The sequence below is a fragment of the Chrysemys picta genome, chromosome 2 (assembly GCF_011386835.1).
Source record: "Chrysemys picta bellii isolate R12L10 chromosome 2, ASM1138683v2, whole genome shotgun sequence".
Classification (NCBI taxonomy): domain Eukaryota; kingdom Metazoa; phylum Chordata; order Testudines; family Emydidae; genus Chrysemys; species Chrysemys picta.
In genome coordinates this window covers 1,328,557-1,350,897 of record NC_088792.1, presented here as the reverse complement: position 1 = coordinate 1,350,897, position 22,341 = coordinate 1,328,557, and the positions used below count along the sequence as shown (strand labels likewise).

General features: G+C 53.2%; 1 protein-coding gene across 3 annotated transcripts in view; it reads right to left on the bottom strand.

Moving 5' to 3' along the window:
• Positions 1–937: 937 nt before the first annotated feature.
• LOC101935999 (uncharacterized) overlaps positions 938–22,341 on the bottom strand; it is a 93,423-nt gene continuing 72,019 nt past the window's right edge. For 2 of the 3 annotated variants that reach the window (XM_065586427.1, XM_065586428.1), the window contains exons 6-7: positions 13,936–14,574; positions 938–4,497 (exon numbers count right to left, since the gene is read on the bottom strand). In XM_065586427.1, the coding sequence (XP_065442499.1) occupies positions 3,698–4,497; positions 13,936–14,574 (1,439 nt within the window). In that variant the 3' untranslated portion in view covers positions 938–3,697. Of the gene's footprint in view, positions 4,498–13,781; positions 14,575–22,341 lie in introns of all 3 variants that reach the window. The other variant, XM_065586429.1, reaches the window with a different exon arrangement.

Sequence of the window (22,341 nt, the reverse complement as noted above, 5' to 3'; positions counted from 1 at the left end):
TAAAATCGAACTACTCTCGTAGTGTAGACATACCCTAAGGGGAATAAGATAGAGTCTATACAATTATGTGTAGTATTGAGAAAGGGAATAGGGCCGTGTTATTGACCCCATCACATAACACAAGAACTAGAGGTGATCTGATGAAATGAATATGCAGCAGGTTTAAAACAAACAAAAGGAAGTACTTCTTCACACAGTTAACCTGTGGAATTCATTGCCAGGGATGTTGCCAAAAATATATCAGGGTTCAAAAAAGAATTAGATAAGTTGATGGAGACAGTATTTGGTCCTGCCATGAGGGCAGGGGACTGGACTTGATGACCTTTCGAGGTCCCTTCCAGTCCTAGAATCTATGAATCTATGAATGTATAAGTCCATCAATGGCTATTAGCCAAGATGATCAGTGACTCAATCCCCATGCTCTGGGTGTCCTAAAACTCTGACCACCAGAAGCTGGGAGTGGACAAGACGGGAGGATCACTCGATGGCTGCCTGTTCTATTAATTCCCTCTTAAGTACCTGACACTGGCCGCTGTTGGAAGACGGGATCCTGGGCTAGATGGACCATTGGTCTGACACAGTGTGGCCGTTCTTATGTTCTTATGGCTGGTGTTCAATTTCAGTTTATGATTTTTTACAAACACATTGAAATATTTTAATGAGTTCTCAGATTTTTAAAAAGTCTAAATTCTTTTCTATCTAAGTGTCAATATAAACATGTTCAGAGATGGGGCCTGTAACTGAAATATTATAGGTGAATTTCACCCCTGTACAGAGGCAGCACACACAGCACCATCATTTAAATCCACTTAAAGATGTATTTTAAGGACTTAAGTGGGTTTAAAGTGGTGCCTTGGCCTGGAGCTGACTCTCTGCACTAGGGTGATTTTCACCCTAAGGGAACAAAACAAAAAAATCCCATATTTGTAACCACATATAAAATAGAGACGAAAATATTTTATTGTAACTCATTGAAATACAAGTGCAAACTGTAAGCATAGTTTTAAAGACAAACCAATTTAGAGTTAGAGAAAGCAGAATCCAGACCTGATCTTGCATGTACAATTCTAATATTTGTTACCAGGAAACGATTACTTTTCTATTAATTTGGAACAGGGGTCAGTAACCTTTCAGAAGTGGTGTGCCGAGTCTTCAGTTATTCACTCTGATTTAAGGTTTCACGTGCCAGTCATACATTTTAACCTTTTTAGAAGATCTCTTTCTATAAGTCTATAATATATAACTAAACTATTGTTGTATGTAAAGTAAATAAGGTTTTTAAAATGTTTAAGAAGCTTCATTTAAAATTAAATTAAAATGCAGAGCCCCCCAGACCGGTGGCCAGGATCCCGGCAGTGTGAGTGCCACTGAAAATCAGCTCACGTGCCGCCTTCGGCACCCGTGCCATAGGTTGCCTATCCCTGCTTTAGAAGAACAAAGAGAACACTCATTAGGTTCTCTCACTTTAAAGGGCATGTATCTGCTGCAGGCTTTTACAAGCTTTGGCAACCAATGCATCAATAACTTTAAAAAAAGTCTCACTCTATCAGGATGTAAAAAATTCATTTGGTTATTTCATATATTTTTCACTACAACTGTCTAATATTTCATACCTCAGAACCTTAGATTACTGGCTCAATTTCATTTTCATCATAAATCAAAACATGAATGCAAAATAATTCTGACATTTCTCTAAACAATGTTTGTTTAATTTTAAGAGGTTTATACTACAGTGGTCTCCTAAGACATGTTTTCACAATAAGGTGTATTAGGTACAGATTTCTCAGTATGTAATATTAGTAAAGAACAAATGCTAATTAATGGTTTGACGTACTGATATTTGTATAAACATCCTGCACTAATATAGGGTGAGGACATATGAGCTGTTGAGATGCAGGATTCAGGAATTCGTAGAGTTATGAAACAGTGAAATTCCTTTAATGCCTTTTTTAGAGATTAAGGATTGAGGGAAACACACACATTAGACATGAGTTTGCATGTGAGCTGTTAGCAGACAAAGCCAATGTGCCTTTGGGCTGCAGAGCCCTCATGTCCCCGAGCAGGGAGGTGACAGGGCTGGCTAGCACTCTTGGAGCGATCTCTCCTGGAATGATGCTTTCAGACCTTGGCATTTCACTACCAGAAAAGGTGAATTACAGGGGTGCTGGAGACGAGCAGTAAAATGGATTGGGCATTTGGAAGAACTGAACTGTTTAGATGGGCCAAAGATTTATATGTAGGTATAACTGGGTGAAATTGAAGAAAAGAACAGTTAGGGTAACAGGACATTTTCCTCACAGATAGTGGGCTTTCATTAACAAACAGATGATTTCCACCAGTGATTTGTGTAAGTCTGAATGGAACAAAACATTGGAGTAGATACTGTCGGCAGTAGCGTAGCTAGGGGGGAGCAGGGGGAGTGGCCGCTCCCCCACTGAGCACATTCTCAAAAGTGGTGCCTTAGGCACCGACTCCTTGGGTGCTCTTTAGTACTTAGTGTACCTTTTTATATGGCTCTGCTTGCTTCTCATTGCTCTGTGGCCATAGACGAGCTATCCTTTGTGCATCAACTATGTCCCATAGGATCCTCCTGGGATGGATCAGGGCTAGATCTGTACAATTTATGAACTCTGCTTGATATTCTGACGCTGATTATGCAAACCTGCTGTATTGTGGAGGGAAGGGGAGGGAAGGTAGGAGCATTGGAAAACTGTACCAGGAGCAGAACAAATAGGAGTCACACAGGAAGGAAAGAGCAAGGTTACAGAAGCTAGGTAATGGGACTCCAGCGAGAGAGGTCACTCAGCACCAAGGCTTGACTTGTGCCGGAACACTCCGGAACCCCATTCTAGCACATTTTTGAGGAGATGCAATGGCATTTGGGTGCTGCCAGTATCACTTAGTGGTGGAATTGGAAGCATGATCTAGGGAGAAGGACAGCTCAGTGGTTTGAGCATTGGCCTGCTAAACCCAGGATTGTGAGTTCAATCCTTGAGGGGGCCACTTAGGGATGTGGGGCAAAAATCAGTACTTGGTCCTGCTAGCGAAGGCAGGGGGCTGGACTCAATGCCCTTTCAGGGTCCCTTCCAACTCTATGAGATAGGTATAGCTCCATATATTACATTTTTTCCCCCTTTTTTTAAAAGGATGGAAGTGCATTTTTTAATTTTTTTTTCTTCACTGCTTTGCAGCGGGTGGCGCCTTTTTTAATGTGTTCGTTCCCCCTGCTCTTAGAACCTGGCTACGCCACTGACTGTCGGGAACAATCCTCCAAAGTCTCAGTCCCCCAAGACCTGGAGAAAACGGGACATAGGCTCTGAAGTCACGTGGAGTACGTCTGCACAGCATTTTGGAGCAAGCATCCCAGCCTGGGCTAGCAGGGCTCACACTAGTGCTCTAAAAACAGCTTTAGAGACAGCTCTGGGACATTTCAGCTCGAGCTGAAGCTCGGGTTCTGGAGCGGAGGGTTTGGGCGGGTGTTTATCAACCTGGGCTGAGAGACGTGCTCCCGCGCACGCCAAAATGCCGTGCAGACACACCCTGAGGCGCTTTGAAAATGTTACTTAGGAAGAGTTAAAAGTTCTTTTCCCTCCATCTCGAATTCCTGAGCCTCTACAAAGCCTGGTAAAACCACAGGAGAACCAGACAATAGACGTAGCTCAGTTACCATCATTTCTCCACTTCAGACATTTTGGCACTAGGAAAAAATACTGAAGAAACTGAATTTTATTTGATCAGCCTTGGATTTTTGTTTTTTCTCATAGGATTTCTGTGTTTCTATCAATTCTCTCAGCTCGGCCTTCTCTTTTGCATACCGATGTGGTCTTTCATCTTTCTCACAAAACATATCTTTTACCTTTTCATACACCTCATTAGTGTAGAACAGTTGGTCTTTATTCTCCTCCTTCACCATATCACTAATCTTAGTCATCAGCTCGTCAGCCTGGGCAGCCCGTTCATCCCTTGTAGCTTTATTGTTGAAAGCGCAGTATCGGCCCTGACACAGTTTGATCAGCTGCCGAAGCTGTTTGTTATCTGAGTGGGAGATATACTCCTCCAGGGGTCCACTCCATAAGTCCTCTTTCCAGGTGAATAAGACGATTGTGTACTTCATGGCCTCGGGGCCAAAAATCTCTTGTACTCTCCTCACGGCACGCTGGTCTTCCTCAGTGAAACGGCCCAGCTGGGTCACCAGCACCAGAGCGTGGGGGCCTGGGGAGGAGAGCGCGACACAGCGACAGATCTCACGGGTGGTTTGTTCATCAGAGTCCTTGGTGTCAAAAATAGCAGGTGTGTCAATAACCACAACCTTCCTCCCTTTCCAGGTCCTGCTGCCTTCACTACACGTCTGAGTAACGGGCGTTGCCTCCAGTACAGACTCAAACTCCTCCCGCCCAAGGATGGTGTTTCCTGTTGCACTTTTCCCACCTCCACTCTTACCGACGAGGATGATCCTCAGTTCTGATTCCCCAGAGAGTCGGCTGCTGCTCCTCGGCCCTGTTGGGAACAAGTGTGACAGATTCAGAACATCACTGCGCAGGTACCAGAGAGGTGGCAGAGAACTAAGATTTGTGGCCCTGTGCTCACACTTGGCTTAATGCTTTAACTTTCTATGGAAGGGTAAATGGGCAGCCAAGGGGGTTACTGATCTGGTTGTTAAATCCTAGAGGTCTTGGATCCAAATGACTCCTGCTGACAGTGAAGTGAGCTCACATCTCATCCTAGTGAAACCTTATTACATTGGGAAAACCTCGCACAGCACAGCACTTTGCATCATCTGGTGAGGACAGACCTAGGACTGGACGAGTGGGGAGTGCTGCATTCAGGACTGAGGCCTGTGACATTCAGGACTGAGGCCTGAGGCCTGTGTTCTGTCCCAGACAGAAGCAGCAGACGAGGACTGGAGTTTATTGGCACAGCCGTGGGGCCAAGGCTGGAGAGGCGCCGAATGCAGCAAGTTGGGGCTGGTTTGAAATGAGGCTGGAACAGGGTAAACTGGAGATATAGAGGTGGATGGGGAGGGAAGGCTGCAGCCCCAGGGTTGGAAGGGGAGAGGTGCTGTGAAATCAGATTGAGGTTCATGGGCGGATGTTTGGGATATGTGTGCATGTCACTTGACTCTGTGCCCAACGTGCGGAGTGAACGATCCCCAGGAGCAGGCCGAGCCCTTTTGGAGAGATTGGCAGCATCCCCAAGAGGAGGTAACCCCAGCGCCCACCCTGCAGCACACCTAATCCAGCCAGTTCTCACTAACAATGTCTATGGAAGCGGTCGGCAACCTTTGGCACCCAGCCCATCAGGGTGGGCCTGGAGCATCCACGGGGACGGAGCCCTGCAGCTCCCACTGGCCGTGGTTCACCGTTCCCAGCCAATGGGAGCTGCGGGAAGTGGCATGGGCCAAGGCTCCGTGCCTGCGGACACTCCAGATAAACAAACTGTCCCGGCCCTCCAGCGGCTTTACTTTGACAGGCCAGGTGCCAAAGGTTGCCGATCCCTGGTCTATGGACTCAGCAGATCTTCCTAATTACCAGCCGGCGCAGTGTCCCATATCTCAGTAAGATCAAGGAACTAGCAACATCCCTAAGCCAACACACAGCTGTCTCCACCCAATGTGCTGGACTCCTCCCAGCCAGGGATCAGGCCCGGCCATGGAGCAGAGACAGCTGGTGTCAGTGACCTCCTCCCATGCACAGAATGGGGGACATGGGTCTGTCTGTGGGGTTGGAGGTCACTGACCACAGCAAGGGCTGTCTCCAGGCGCGGTGCTGGTAGCTCCGTGTGCCAATGGGGAGCGTGCTGAGCTGCTGCCTGGCTCCCAGGGGTGAGGCAGGGCAGGGCAGGGAGAAGGCAGAGGGGAGGGTGATGGACGTGAGGGAGGGGCCTGAGCAGAAAAGCAGAGGGGCGGGGGCAGGGCTGGGAACCGGTGTGAGGGTGGGGGGCTCACAGGAATGGAGAGCAGAGGGACTAGGGGGTGCGGGAGGAACAGGGCTGAGAGGAGCTGCCGGGTCCCAGTCCCACCCCCAGGGCAGACTGAGCCCTGCTGCCACTGCTCACGGGAAGGGGTGGGGTGTGGCCTGAGCTCCTGCCAGTAGCAAGGGGTGAGGGGGAAGCTGGAGGAGGAAATGGGGCCCTGTGAGGAGCTCCCCTCTCGAGGGTGTGGAGCACGTGACCCAGAGCTCAAGCGGATACCTGAGAGCCAGGAGGGGACGGAAGAGAGAGAATGAGAGGTTGGGAGGCAGAGGAGGTGGCAGTGAGCATGGGACTGGAATGAGCGAGGCGAGAGGGAGGAGAGGGTGGCAGTGACTGCAGGGGTCACTGGAAGGAGGGCAGGGATACATTAAGAGGAGAGGGAAGGGGAAAGGGAGGCTGTCGGTCTGAGATTTGAGCTCACGTACTCATTCTGCACACAGAATAAAGCAGAGACCGCTGGCTGCTGCTCCCATTCCCCTGGAGCAGGGGTTCCTGCCTGGGGGTCTCTGCTGACACCAGCTCTGTGTGTCGGGGGTGGGGGCACGTCCGGTGTGTGATCTCCTGCCACCCCATGTCAGCTCCAGTGGCGTAGCCAGGTTCTAAGGTCAGGGGAAGCGAACACAGAAAAAAAGGCGCCATTCCAACCCTTTCCCCAAATCCCCGGCCCTGCCTCCTCCCTGGGCGTGCCGCATTTGCCCTACACCCCCCCCCCCTCCCAAGCTTTTGCGCGGCAAACCTGGGAGGGAGGGGGAGCAGCAGCGTGCTCAGGGGTGGAGGAGACGGAGCGGAGGTGAGCTGGGACGGGGGGCGCGAGTAGGGCTGCCCGCACCACAGCAGGTAACCTGGGGGGCAGGGTGCACAGGGGAACCGCTCTCTGCCCCAGCTCACCTCCGCTCCACCTCCCTGGGCCTGAGCGCAAAGTTGCCGCTTGCTTCTCCGCCCTCCCAGGCTTCCCGCGCGAACAGCTGATTCGCGGGAAGCCAGGGGGAGGGGCGGAGAAGCAGAGCAGGGCGGCATTCAGGGGAGGAGGCGGAGTGGAGGTGAGCTGGGGTTGGGGGGTGGGGCAGGGAGCTGCTGGTGGGTGCTCTGCACCCACCAAATTTTCCCCATGAGTGCTCCAGCCCCGGAGCACCCAGGGAGTGGCACCTAAGGCGCCACTTTTGGATAACATGCTCAGGGGGAGCGCCCACTCCCTCTGCTCCCCCCCAGCTACGCTAGTGGTCAGCTCTATGAGAGTGGTGGCGAGACCCTGCACCCAGAGTCCTGGGCTGGGGTGGTGATAGGGCCGGATTTCCAATTAGGCACAGTAGCCACATGCCTGGGGGTGCCGGCATTCTGGGGGTGCCTACAAGTTAAAAGTGGGTTAAACGTTTCATTTTTTTGTGGAAAACACCAGGGTCAGTGGTGGTGGGGGATGGGCGCTGAAGATGCTGTGCCTAGAGGTGCATAAGGTGCAAATCTGTCCCTGAGCGGTGGCGGTAGGCGCTCTGCTCAGCAGGGACTGAGGTGCAGGATCCATCCTGGACAGGACCCACCCCCCTGAAGTCCAGCCGCAGTGATCCAGAGAGGAGGGAGGCCCCAGCCTGCACAAAGAGGAGCAATGGCAGGACCCCACCAGCCCAGCACTCAGCCCTTGTGTAGCTGGCCCCACCCTTCACCAGCCTCGGCCTGGGCACGGCTGCAGCACCAGGGCCGTGGCACGGGGTGAAGACCCATGTGAGGCTGTAACTAGGATTCTGGGTTGCCGTATCCTGGCCCCGGTGAGTGTTCAGGGATGACTGTAGAATGCAGATCGACTGACCGGAGGGATTCAGGAGGCTACAGATAACTGGGGTTAAACTGAATAACTCCGGGTGAATGTGAGGTGTGAATCAAGGAAGAAGATGGAAGGGGGTGGGGATATAGAAGCTGCTCTTACTAATGCAGCAGATGTAGAGCTGAAGGAAGCTAGAGCAGAGGCAGGAGTTGATGAGGAGGGCAAGGAAGGATGTGAGAGCTGAAAGAGTGGACACACAGATCTGGGTATCTTTGCATGGGAATAACACCCGGTATTATCCAGTAAAGAGATGGCCAAAGGGGTGACGGACAGAAGAGGGAGACAAGCGTTAAACCAAGAGGGGGAAACTGCATAACAAAAGAATGACTGGTGGAGAAAGGCCAGTGCAGTTACAGAGAAGAGGCACTTGCATAGTTAGGAGCAAAACTCAGGGCTGTGTTCTACTGCAGGGTGTTAGTAGGAGATGTTTGCCTACTGTAGTGGGAGAAGAGGGCCTCTGCCATGCACGGTGCACTCCAGCATTCAGCAGTCTGTGCCAGGAGCCCAAGGAGGAGATTTTTTTTCTAAGGCTGTCAATTTATTGCAGGTAACTCATGTGATTAACGCAGAAAAATGAATCACGCTTAATCACAGTTTTAATCACACCTGTTAAATAATAACAGAATAGCAATTGAAATTTATTAAATATTTTTGGATGTTTTCTACACTTTCAAATATATTGATTTCAGTTACAATATAGAATACAAAGTATACAATGCTCATTTTATATATATTTTTATTACAAATATTTGCACTGTAAAAATTATAAACAAAAGAAATAATATTTTTCAATTGCCCTCATACAAGTACTGCAGAGCAATCGCTTAATTGTGAAAGTGCAACATACAAAGGCAGAATTATTTTTATTACATGAATGCACTCAAAAATAAAACAATGTAAAACTTTAGAGCCTACAAGTCCTTAGTCCTACTTTTTGTTCAGCCGATGGCTCAGACAAATAAGTTTGGTTACAATTTGCAGGAGATAATCCTGCCTGCTTCTTATTTACAGTGTCACCTGAAAGAGAGAACAGGCATTCGCATGGCACTTTTGTAGCCAGCATTGCAAGGTATTTACATGCCAGAATGCTAAAAATCTGTACGCCTCTTCATGCTTCAGCCACCATTCCAGAGAACATGCTTCCATGTTGATGACACTCGTTAAAAAAATAATGCATTAATTAAATTTTTGACTGAACTTCTCAGGGGAGAATTGTAGGTCTCCTGCTCTGTGTTTACCCGAATTCTGCCATATATTTCATGTTATAGCTGTCTAAGATGATGACTCAGCACATGTTGTTCATTTTAAGAACACTTTCACTGCAGATTTGACAACACACAAAGAAGCTACCAATGTGAGATTTCTAAAGATAGCTACAGCACTCAACGCAGGGTTTAAGAATTTGAAGTGCCATCCAAAATCCGAGCGACACAAGGTGTGGAGCATGCTTTCATAAGTCTTAAAAGAGCAACACTCAAATGCAGAAACTACAAAACTACAAAAAGAAAATCAACCTTCTGCTGATGGCATCTGACTCAGATGATGAAAATGAATGTGTGTCTGTCCACACTGCTTTGGATTGTTATCGAGCAGAACCCATCATCAGCATGGACGCATGTCCTCTATAATGGTGGTTGAAGCATGAAGGGACATATGAATCTTTAGCACCTCTGGCACGTAAATATCTTGTGATGCTGGCTACAACAGTGCCATGTGAATGCCTGTTCTCACTTTCAGGTGACATTGTAAATAAGAAGTGGGCAGCATTATCTCCCACAAATGTAAACAAACTTGTTTTTCTGAGCCATTGGCCGAACAAGAAGTAGGACTGAGTAGACTTGTAGATGCTAAAGTTTTACACTGTTTTATTTTTGAGTGCATAATTCCACATTTGTAAGTTCAACTTTCATGATAAAGAGATTGCACTACAATGCTTGTATGAGCTGAATTGAAATATTATTTCTTTTGTTTCTTTTTACAGTGAAAATATTTGTAATAAAAATAAATACAAAGTGAGCACTTTGTATTCTGTGTTGTAAGTGAAATTAATATATTTTTAAAATGTGGAAAACATCCAAAAATATTTAAGTAAATGTATTCTATTATTTACAACACGCTTAATTCGGATTAATTTTTTTAATTGCTTGAGAGCCCTAGTTTTTACATTTTTATCATTAGGCTAGAAGGTGAAATGGGGGAAGGAGGGGCCAAGCAAGGAGGGTAAGCCTGGGTATGACAACTGGCCAGGTGTGCACTACAACAATTTCAGTACAAGGGCCTCAGTTCAAGAAAGAACTTAACTTTAGTATGTGCTAAAGGACTTTGCTGACTGGGTGCCTGGAGAGGGAGAAAAGCCAGACTGAGGGCTGGTCCCCACTTAGTCCGGACTTCGGACTAAGGTACGCAAATTCAGCTACGTTAATAACGTAGCTGAATTCGAAGTACCTTAGTCCGGACTTACCGCGGTCCAGACGCGGCCGGAAGTCTCCCCCCGTCGACGCCGCGTACTCCTCTCGGCGAGCTGGAGTACCGGCGCCGACTGAGAGCACTTCCGGGATCGATCTATCGCGTCTTAACCAGACGCGATAAATCGATCCCAGAACATCGATGGCGTGCCGCCGGACCAGCCGGTAAGTGAAGACTAGGCCTGAGAGCGATCAAAGCTTGTTAGATAGGTGAGAAGAGTTAAACTCTTATGAGATGTTGCTAATAAAGGTGGAAAGTGGGCAGTTGCCGGTGAAAGAGGAGATCTCAGCGGGGGTTCTGAGAAGGATGATGGCAGACTCAATGAGGGGAGTATTCAGTGGATCATGAATGAGGATTGCTGCAATATTGGAGACAAGTGGTGGGAGCTCGTAAAAGAGCTACCTGAGTTTCAGAGAACGTATCACAATCCTTAAACACTGGGGGGTTTCACGTAATGGAGTACAGAGTCAGGGCAATGGTGGGACCATCCAGTCTAATAGTTCTTTCTCCAGCATCTCACCTTTATATTTCATTGGGGCAGATCCTGGTCTCCTCCCCCCAAATAGAAATGAATTTACCTCTGCAGTCAGTGAAAGCGATCTCACAGGCATGTCTACAGTTACGTGACATCAAAGTGAGGGACACTTCAATTAAAAGCCTCTCAAGAGTGTAAAAAGAAGAACAGGAGTACTTGTGGCACCTTAGAGACTAACAAATTTATTAGAGCATAAGCTTTCGTGGACTACAGCCCACTTCTTCGGATGCATATAGAATGGAACATATATTGAGGAGATATATATACACACATACAGAGAGCATAAACAGGTGGGAGTTGTCTTACCAACTCTGAGAGGCCAATTAATTAAGAGAAAAAAAACTTTTGAAGTGATAATCAAGCTAGCCCAGTACAGACAGTTTGATGATAAGTGTGAGAATACTTACAAGGGGAGATAGAGTCAATGTTTGTAATGGCTCAGCCATTCCCAGTCCTTATTCAAACCGGAGTTGATTGTGTCTAGTTTGCATATCAATTCTAGCTCAGCAGTCTCTCTTTGGAGTCTGTTTTTGAAGTTTTTCTGTTGTAATATAGCCACCCGCAGGTCTGTCACTGAATGACCAGACAGGTTAAAGTGTTCTCCCACTGGTTTTTGAGTATTTTGATTCCTGATGTCAGATTTGTGTCCATTAATTCTTTTGCGTAGAGACTGTCCGGTTTGGCCAATGTACATGGCAGAGGGGCATTGCTGGCACATGATGGCATATATCACATTGGTAGATGTGCAGGTGAACGAGCCCCTGATGGTATGGCTGATGTGATTAGGTCCTATGATGATGTCACTTGAATAGATATGTGGACAGAGTTGGCATCGGGGTTTGTTACAAGGATAGGTTCCTGGGTTAGTGTAAGTACTCTCACACTTATCATCAAACTGTCTGTACTGGGCTAGCTTGATTATCACTTCAAAAGTTTTTTTTCTCTTAATTAATTGGCCTCTCAGAGTTGGTAAGACAACTCCCACCTGTTTATGCTCTCTGTATGTGTGTATATATATATCTCCTCAATATATGTTCCATTCTATATGCATCCGAAGAAGTGGGCTGTAGTCCACGAAAGCTTATGCTCTAATAAATTTGTTAGTCTCTAAGGTGCCACAAGTACTCCTGTTCTTCTTTTTGCGGATACAGACTAACACGGCTGTTACTCTGAAACTCTCAAGAGTGTGACAGACTGGTTGCTCAATGGAAATAGTTGTTTAATATTGGTGGGGTTGAATTGGATTCAGTACATTCGGGAATACTTTGGGGGTAATTTCAAGACCTGTTTGCTGATAAGTTGATCTCTTGTCAAGGTTTCACTGTATGTGATGTCGGTGAAGAGCAATTGCTAATTTCATTTACTGACCCTTATAAAATGTTCTACACTGGGCTGGTCTACACCAGAAAGTTAGGTCCACCCAGCTCCATCGCTCAGGGGCATGAAAAATTCACACCCCCAAGAGAGGTAGTTAAGCTGACCTAAGCCCTGGCGTAGACAGCACTAAGTCGAGAGAAGGATTCTTCCATTGACCCATGACCACCTCTCGGAGAGGTGGATTTACCACTGTGATGGAAGAACCCCTCCTGTCAGTGTAGTAAGTGCCTACACTGAGCTGCTACAGCTGTGCCACTGTCGCATTTCTAGTGTAGACACGGTCTGAGAGAGGTGCGGGTCTCCGAGTGGCCCAGATGCAGGATTTAAGACAAGCAAGTTTGAAAATTTTACCCTTAGTCTCCAGGTGCTACAGAAAAACCAATGCTTATGAGTCTGTCGGGTGACAGCAGCAAAATTCCTTTCATGACTTCTTAGAGTCTGTGGGGGTGTTAGGGAAACAATTTAGAAGGAAGTTTGCAATGTGACATGTCGGCAGAAAAAGGCTTTGGGCTGCAGAGGCGTAACGTCCTAGAGCAGAGAGGGGAGAGAGCCCCTAGGGCTCGGAGAGTGATCACAATTGGAATATTGCATTCAGATCTCAACACTTCCTCACCAGGCAGGGTAAGTTACAGGGGTTCTAGAGAACAGCAATAAAACTGATTGGCGTTTGGAAGGATGGGGGCTTGTTGGGTGGCTCAAGGATTTATAACGGAGAATAATGGTATAATACTGAGCCAAAAGAAAACGTATGGTAACAGGAAAACTTCCTAACAGATGGAGCCAGCGCTTAAGTGATAAAAGCCCCATCAAAAACTTGCATAAAACTAATTTGGAAAAAAAAATGGAGACTGCAGAGTAGGGAACAACCCTCCAACATTTCCCAATATAGACATTCAACGTGAATTAGTAGGTCTCTTCCATCCACCTCTAATTTCATTGACGCTATCAAATCTGGTAAAAACACACAGAAGAACCATAGGAAGTGAGTTCTGTGGGCCCGTGGTGCCTGGGCACCAGGAATATTCCTGGCCCAGGGCCCAGCTCCAGCAGTGTTTGAGGCCAGGTCTCTCCCTCGCCCCTGCCTTCCGCCCCCGGACACTCCCCCCTGCGCGTCCCCCAGGTGATTTAAAACGACCCCCCCGGGGTCCCCACTCATCACCAGCAGCGCAGCAGAGCTGAGCGACTCCCTGCCTGCTTGCTCCACGTGGCTGCTGCCCCCTCCCTGCGGCCCTTGGGCGGGCTGGGTCTCTGTCCCACCCCAAGCGCCCCTGCAGTCAATAGGAACTACAAAATGGATGTAACTTAATCCCGATCGTCACTGGGACAGTGCTGAGCACCTGGAACAGTGGGCTTGGCTACACTACCCAGCGGATCGCAATGATCGACTGCCAAGCGCTCGCCCGTCGACTCCGGTACTCCACCAGAACGAGGAGCGCAAGCGGAGTCGACGGGAGCGTGTCAGCTGTTGACTTACCGCAGTGAAGACACCGCGGTAAGTAGATCTAAGTACATCGACTTCAGCTACGCTATTCATGTAGCTAGAGTTGCGTATCTTAGATAGGTTCCTTAGGGCTTATCTACACTACTGCGCGGGATCAAACATACAATGAAACCTACTTTTGTTTTCTTCTCTCAGCAGTGTTGATTTTTTCCCCACAGGATTTCCCTGTTTCCCTGGGTGAGTGCTCTTCCCCTTGAGCTCCTTCCTGTATATCCACTTGCATATCATCTTCCACTTTGCCCATCTTATTTTCACTTTTATCTGTCTCACCTTCTCTTAGAAGCTTCTCAGGTGCTTTACACACCAGATGGTCTTTATTCCTCTCCACCATATCAGCAATCTTAGTCAGCAGCTCTTCAGCCTGGGCAGTCCGTTCCGCCCATGGAGCTTTATTGTTGAAAGCGCACAATCGGCCCTGACACTGTTCGATCAGCTGCCAAAGATGATCCAAGTGGGAGATATAGTCCTCCAGGGTTCCACTCCGTAAGTCTTCTCTGCCGGTGAATAAGACGATTGTGTACTTCATGGCCTCGGGGCCAAAAATCTCTTGTACTCTCCTCACGGCGCGCTGGTCTTCCTCAGTGAAATGGCCCCGCTGGGTCACCAGCACCAGAGCGTGGGGGCCTGGGGAGGAGAGCTCCATACAGCGACTGATCTCACGGGTGGTTTGTTCATCAGAGTCCTTAGTGTCAAAAATAGCAGGTGTGTCAATAACCACAACCTTCCTTCCATTCCAGGTCCTGCTGCCTTCAGTGCATGTCTGAGTAACGGGTGTTGCTGCCAGTACGGACTCAAACTCCTCCCGCCCAAGGATGGTGTTTCCTGTCGCACTTTTCCCACCTCCACTCTTACCGACGAGGATGATCCTCAGTTCTGATTCCCCAGTGCGTCGGCTGCCGCTCCCCGGCCCTGTTGGGAACAAGTGTGACAGATTCAGAACATCACTGCGCAGGTACCAGAGAGGGGGCAGAGAACTAAGATTAGTGGCCCTGTGCTCACACTTGGCTTAATGCTTTAACTTTCTATGGAAGGGTAAATGGGCAGCCAAGGGGGCTACTGATCAAGTCAGTAAATCCTAGAGGTCTTGGATCCAAATGACTCCTGCTGACAGTGAAGTGAGCTCACGTCTCATCCTAGTGAACCTTTATACACTGGGAAAACCTCGCACAGCACAGCACTTTGCAACATCTGGTGAGGACAGACCTAGGACTGGAGGACTGGGGAGTGTTGCATTCAGGACAGAGGCCTGTTAATGGAGCTGTGTTCGGTCCCAGACAGAAGCAGGAGATGAGGACTGGAGTTTATTGGCACAGCTGAGGGTCCAAGGCTGGAGAAGCGCCGGATGCAGCAAGTTGGGGCTGCTTTGTAATGAGGGCTGGGACAGGGTGAATTGGGGGTAAGGAGGGAAATATGGAGCCCCAGGACTGAAACAGGAGGGGTTGCTGAGAGTTCAGACTGAGGTTCATGAATGGAGCTTTGAGACACATTTGCATGTCACGTGATTCCGTGCCCATTGTAGGAAGTGAAAGATCCCTGGGATTGTATTAAATTCCAAACATGAAACCAGCACGCACGGCCATGAATTCTGCTACTGCTTGGCAAGAGTACAAAAATATATAGTATCTGGCCAGCTGTTTGGGATAAACCGATGGCTGGGGTGGCAGGGAGTACTGCAGTTCAAGACTGACGTGCATAAGCAGAGCCACGTAGGAAGCCCAAGAACTGAAATAGGAAGCTGAGTGGCAGGTGAGAACCGAAGTTCCTGAACCAAGCTGCAAGAAAATTTTGCTTGTCACCTGAGAGCACTGGCCCATTACTCTGGGTAAAGCGGTGGATGTTTTGTTTAGCAGTGTTTTGTATTCGGAGGGAGTACTTTGGTAAACGGGATGATGCAAGCCTCCACCCGCACCAAGTCGCCCGGGTCCTGGACCACGAGGAGCATGTCGTCGGCATACGCCGACAGGACCAGCCGCAGCTCCGGCTCCCGAAGCACCAACCCCGTCAACCTCCTGCAGAGGAGACAGAGGAAGGGCTCGATCGCCAGAGCGTACAGCTGGCCCGAGAGGGGGCACCCCTGTAGCACTCCCCGCCCGAAGCTGACCGGCTCGGTCAAGGTTCAGTTGAGCTTGACCAGACACTCTGCGGAGGCGTACAGCACCTGGAGAAAACCCACAAACTGGGTCCTGAAGCCAAACGCTCACAGAGTGCCCAGGAGATACCCGTGGTCCACCCTGTCGAACGCCTTCTCCTGATCCAGGGACAGGAGGGCGAACGACAGACCATCCCTACACCCAAGTTCCAAAAGATCCCGGACCAGGTAGAGGTTATCAAAGATGCTACGGCCCGGGACGGTGTAGGTCTGGTCTGGGTGGATCACGTCCTCCAGCACAGACCCCAGCTGCAGCGAGATGGCCTTGGCCACGATTTTGTACTCCGTGTTGAGGAGCAAGACGGGACGCCAATTCCGTAAGTCGCGGAGGTCCCCCTTCTTCGGCAATAAGGCGAGCACGGCTCGCCTGCACGAAAGAGGGAGGACCCCGCTCCGCAAGGCCTCGGCCCAGACGGTGACTAAGTCCAGGCCAAGGACGTCCCAGAACACGCGGTAGAACTCCACGGTCAGCCCGTCCATGCCCGGAGATTTATTGGTGGGCATGCGACGGAGGGCTTCCGAGAACTCGGCCAGAGAGAGAGGCAACTCTAGCCGGTCCCGGTCACCCGCGCTGACCGTCAGGAGTCCGTCCCAGAGCACTCTGCAAGCGGTAGGGTCCGTCGGATCCAGGGAGAAAAAGGTGTGCGTAGAAGGCCCTGGCCCTCTCACACATCTCCATCGGATCCGTGAGGGGGGAGCCGTCCTCCACCAGGACGCAGGTGACGTGCCTCTTGGCCCCCCCTCCTTTTCTCCAGGGCGTAGAAGAAGCGGGAGCCGTGATCCATCTCCCGAAGGAGGCGGATGCGGGATCGAACAAAAGCACCCCGGGCCCGATGATCGTCGAGGGTCCGGAGCTCCTCCCACTTCTCCCAGCACGCTCCGCAAAGGGATGGATCCTCAGGGCTGGCGGCTAGACGCCTCTCTAGCTCTAAGACCTCCCGTTCCAACTGCTCTATCGCCGCATCCCTCCGTCGGCTGGCGCCCCGGGTGTAGTCGCGGCAGAAGAGCCGGGCGCGCACCTTTCCTAGGTCCCACCATCGCCGTGCCGAGGGAAAGGCACGCCGCTGCCCTCGCCAGACCAGCCAGAACTCCCAGAAGGATGCCACGAAGCCCACATCCTCCAGCAAGCTATTGTTAAAGTGCCAATAGGCCGGCCCCGGCCTCTCCGCACATAGAGAGGCCGTCACAGTGACTAGATGGTGATCTGAAAAGGGGGCTGGCCGCACGTCGGAGGAGTGGGCCCGTGAAAGATGGAGACGTGACAAGTAAATGCAGTCCAACCGGGAGTGGCACGACCGATGGGCTTCCACCCGGACATAGGTGAACATGGAGACATCGTCCGGGTGGTGGTCGCGACAGACGTCCACCAGGGAGTGATGTTCCACAATCTCCCGGAGGACGTCCGCGGCGGCCGGGCACTGCTCGGTCCCCGAGCGGTCCCGCTCCTCGAGGGTAGCATTGAAGTCCCCGCCCAGGACCAGGCACTCACGAGGATCCAAGGAGCTGAGGAAGGCGGATGCCTGCTGATAAAAAGGAAGCCGCTCCGGACCCGATGTCGGGGCATAGACGTTGACAAGATTGACCACAAGCTCCTCCATGTGGACCCGGAGGTGCAGCAGGCAGCCCGGCACAACCTCGGCAACCCCCAGCACCTCGGGCCGTAGGTTGGGGGAGAACAGGGTAGCCACTCCAGCCGTACAAACTGTGAGATGGCTAAAATAGACCCTGTCCCCCCACTCCAGCCGCCAGCTGTCTTTGGCGGCCGGATCCGTGTGGGTCTCCTGCAGGAAAACCACAGAGTACCCCCCTTCCCGAAGGAAGGAGAGCACCTGGCACCTGCGAAGACCCACCCTACAGCCCCGGGTGTTCAATGTAGCGAAAGTGATAGGTGGCATGAAGAGGGCTGGGGGGGATCCTCGCTGGCAGGGACGCTCACGGCCCCCATTGGGCCACACAACAAACCATGACCCACCCCGAAGGCGAGCAAGGAGTCACGGAAGCTGCGGACCCACTGGTAAGCCGCAGCACCCTGCTTCCCGGTCCTTTTACCCTCCCCCATGAGGGCCCTCACGGCCCGGAGGATCTGGTGGAAATCCCCCCATCGCTGGAGAGCAAGCGGCACCTTATTGCGGGAGCCACGCACATCTTCTAAAAACTCCCGCAGCTCTTCTCGCAGCGTATGGGGGGGTGGGGTCACTGGCTGCAGATCATCCCCTGTTGGGGCCCCTGGCACGGCCCCGTGACTCACTGAGACGGGCAGGCAAGGGGCGGACCCTCGACGTGGCGCCCGATGGACCGGCGCCACATGGCCCGCCTCAGTCCCCGGCTCAAAGGGGGGCAGCAGCGGAGGGAGGATAGCAGCCCCTAGCGGGTCGGGACTGGGGAACACAAAAGCCGCTCTCTGGGGGTCACCCTCCGGGAAAGAGAAGGAGACATCCCCAGAGGCGGCAATGGCATCGTGGGAGGTGAAGGGGATAGGGCCGGGGTCAGGAGTAGGGGTAGGGCCGGGGACAGGAGTAGGGTCGGGAAGAGGGCCAGAGGTGGGATCCTGGGCCCCAGGAGTTGGACAGCTGGAAGGTAGCTCCTCTCGGTCGGGCCCAGGGGTCTGAGGGTTAGGGAGGGGGTCCCCAGGGATGCCGGGCTCAGGCTCTACGGCAGATGGAACAGCCACGGCAGCAGGAGGTGAACAATCTGCAACGGGGCCCCCACCCGGGAAGGAACTTGGTTGCCCCACACCAACAAGGGATACCCCTGGTAACTCGGGTCCCGGCCGCGAGGCACCGGCCGTCGCCTGAAGAGGCTCGGCGGCCGTCAGCGAGGTGTCACCCGCAGCCGGGCAGGTCAAGGAGTCCAGGGGTTCCTCTAAGGCAGGAGCAGCAGTCAGGGGAACAGGAGACGGAGAAGGGGGGGTTGGGGTGAGGTCAGCCAGATCGAGGCCCGCTGGCAGAGGGTCGTCCTCCCCCTGGGTGACCGGGGTCAGACCCAGGGCCTTGATCTCCTCATAAATAGAAGGGAGTTCACCTCCCACCACCCCGGGATCATCCCCGCTAGCACCCGAGGCAACACTTCCCTCGGGCAGCACAGTAGATACAGATGGCAAGGGGACAGGAGGGGCTTCAACGGGGGCCTCCGCGAGGAGGGACTGCGGAGAATGGATGGCGGCATCCTCCGGTGCTGCCACAGCTTCCCCAGCCGGCAACGGTAGATGCAATGTACCCGCGGGCATGGCGGAAGGCTCGGCAGCGGTGCCCCCCTTCCTGGTTTTCCAGGGCGCCTCCGCACCGGATGGCAGGAGCGGAGCTCGAGCCTTCCGCTTGCCCCGCTTTCCCTGTGCTAGGGTCCAGCCCTCCATGGCATTATCTGCGGGCTGGGTGACAGGGGTTGGGTCGGGGGCCAGAGATGATGGCTCGAGGACCTGAGGAGGTAACAATGGGGCAGCAGGAGTGGGGCCGGATTCCCCCTGGGGAGGGCCCTCTCCCGCGCCCGGCAATACCCCCACCGCACCCTCCTCTACAGGCCCCGCCACAATGCACGTAGCGGAGGCGGGGCCCTCCCGCTCGTCTGGGCATGTTGGGGGAGGTACCCCTTGAGCCCGAGTGGGAGCAGTGGTGGTCCGAGAAGGAGGAGGGGCAGCTCCGGGTACCGGGCAACCAGGGGTGCCAGCAATGGTGGGGCTGGCGCCCTGCTGGGGCTCGGGGTCCCGGACGCTCCTCCGTGCCGGACCAAGGGGCAGTCCCTCCGGACGTGCCCTATCGCCCGGCAGAGGTAGCACCGGGCCTCCCCCGTGGAGTAATGCACCCGGTAATGGCCCCCTGATAGGGGACCAGGAAAGACCCCTCGAGCGCCTCTCCGCCACGCACCGCCGGCGGCAGTTGGAGCTGCACGTGCCGGCGGAATGAGAGGACGTGACAGAGGGCGGGTCTTTGCAGCCCAGCGAGAGAGGGCTGAAGATGGAGATCGGTTTCCCCAGGGTAGAAAGGGCAGGTAGCAGGGCAACATTGGGGAGGAAAGGAGGTGAGGACCACACGGACACCCAGGTCCTCCAGCAGCTCCAGGGGGACGAACACGCCCCCCACCGCCAGGCCCTTCTCCACCGCCTCCTGGGCGGCGGCCTCCGAGGCAAGGAAGAAGACAACCTTGCCATACATTTTGGAGGCCGCCACGATGGCCGTGGACCCCACCACCCTCGCCAATGCCCGCACGTAGGTCTCCATGTGCGGCGAGGCGGGTACCAGGAGGCAACGGATGCCGTGCCTCCTAGTCAAGGTGGGGAAGGGTCCCAGGCCGCTATAGATGGTAGCAGAGGCGGTGGATGGGCAAGATGACGTAGCGGCAGGAGGAGGGGTCACCGCCACCTGGGCATATGCCCTGGGGGCCGGGGGAGGGGCACCCGCAGAGCTGGTGGAGGGAGCAGCGGGAAGGGACCTCGCGGCCGGTGGTGGGGCCATGGCAGTGGGGGCAGCCCCTGCCATGGAGGGCCCAGTCTTCCTAGCGGGGCTCTTTCCCTTTTTCTTGCCCTGGCCTTTCCCGCCGGCTGGGGCGGCTCCCCCAGAATCGGAGGGAGCGAGGGACGTGGCAGCAGCGGAGGTCACCCCGTCGCCCGCCGCTGCCGATACCGCAGCAGGGGCGGTGGCAGGTGGATCGGCAGCGGAGGTTGAGTAAGAGGCCAAGGGGGCAGGTGGGGGAGGGGTGGCAGGGCTTACTCGGGGGGGCTCGCCCGGCGGGTTCCCCTCCATAACAAGCAGGGAGGGAGGGGAAAACACACTGGAGAAAAAGGGGGGGCGGCCAGAGGGAAAGCAGGTCAACCACTCCTCCCCGCTAGGCTGTAGGCAGGGGAGGAGGGCACCGAAACAGGGGGAGATGGGGGGTATCAAGGGCTTGGGGTGGGGGGACAGTCACCGACACCGGCTCCTCTGGCTACACTAGGGGAGGGAAGGTCACAAGAACATCGGGGGGGGGGGCAGTGATTAACCAAAATGTGATGGGGGGCACAAGCGCACGGGAGGGGGCATGGACACATGAGGGGAGGGGTCAATCAGGCCAAGGGGGGCGCAAAGGAAGGGGAGCAACAAGGCTGGGAATGGGGCAGAGGAACCAAGGGGCTAACCGCAGGGCTAGGGTGGGACAACGGAACCAAACTGCAGAGGGAAAAGGGCGGGGCAGGCAAACAAACTGAAGCTGGGGAGGGGCAAAATGCTACAGAGGGCAAATGGGGTAGGCAGCAAGGGGCAAAGCTGGGAGGCCTGTTGCGAGGGGGAAGGGGTCAGTCCAGGGGGGTAGGTGAGCCCACGAGCGCTTGCGTAAAGTCAATGTGCGGCTGCTTGCCGCTGCAGGCCCAAACCATGTCAATAGGGCGTGGCAGGCCAGGAGAGCAGCAGAGTCCCAGAGGCAGGAGCGGAGGCAGATGGGAAATGGGCTGTGGGGATGGTGGAGGGGGCAACGGTGGTGGTGGTGGGGGTTGGGGGGGGGGGGACACAGATGGACTAGAGGGCAGGCTCCACACCACACCCCCTGTGTCCCCAGACACAATCTAGACCCCCACCACTAGAGCACAGTTTGAAAATTACTCAGTCCTGAATGGCCCCCTCCACAGTGGTTTCCAGAGTCCTGTGCGCTCCCCCAGCAGCTGATGGTCTATGTAGTCCTCTTCCTCCACCTCCAGGCTCCAGCAGCTCCCCAGGACACACACAGCAGCGGTAGCAGCAGCAGCTCCAGCAACCCTGACAGCCAGGCAGGAAAGACCCCCCCCCACAGGTGGTAGTGGTGATGGTGAAGGTGGGGTCTTGGCTTCTCCTTCCAGAGATGGTGGGAAGGGGGGCCTGGTCGGCAAGGCCCCCCCACCCCTCGCTCAATAGCAGTGGTGCAGCAGCAGTCTAGGGAGGGAACACTCTAGCCAGCAGCAGCTACCCAGGGAAGGAAGGGAGAAGGAGCTCCAGCCAACGGGGTAGCTGGAGAGGAGAAGGAGAAGGAAGAGATCCAGCCAGGAAGGCAGCCAGAGGACACTGAGCACGCTCTGTAGCAGGGTGGTCCCCAACTCCTGCCCTGAAGGGCATAAAACAGCCCTGGGAGCGAGCTACAGCAGAGAAAGCAGCTACTAGGCTGACTGGGGAAGCAGCCGCAGCTGGGCCACACCCCAATCAGGCCACAGCTGCCCCTATAAAAGGCTTGTGAGCCAGGAGCTGGGGGAGAGACCTGAGAGAAGGGACCTGGAGTGGAGCAGGGCTGGGGGAAGGCTAAGGGAGCTGGGGAATTCTGGCCTGGAAACCCCCCAGGCTGTGGCCTAGTGGAAGGCCAATTAGGTACTGGGGTAGCCCAAAGGGGTAGGCAGAGGCCGCAGGTCCAAACCCCCCTTGCCTGTGATGAGTAGCTTTTACACTGCAGTCTGCCCCAGTGAGCGGGGGCTAGAGAGTGACTGCAGTAGCCCACAACTGAGGCAAGGTGGGGATAGAGGGTTGGGGGCCCCCCTGGGTGGAGAGACCCTGAGACTGTGGGAGTATTGCCAGGGGGCAGCACCCCAAAGACAAGGG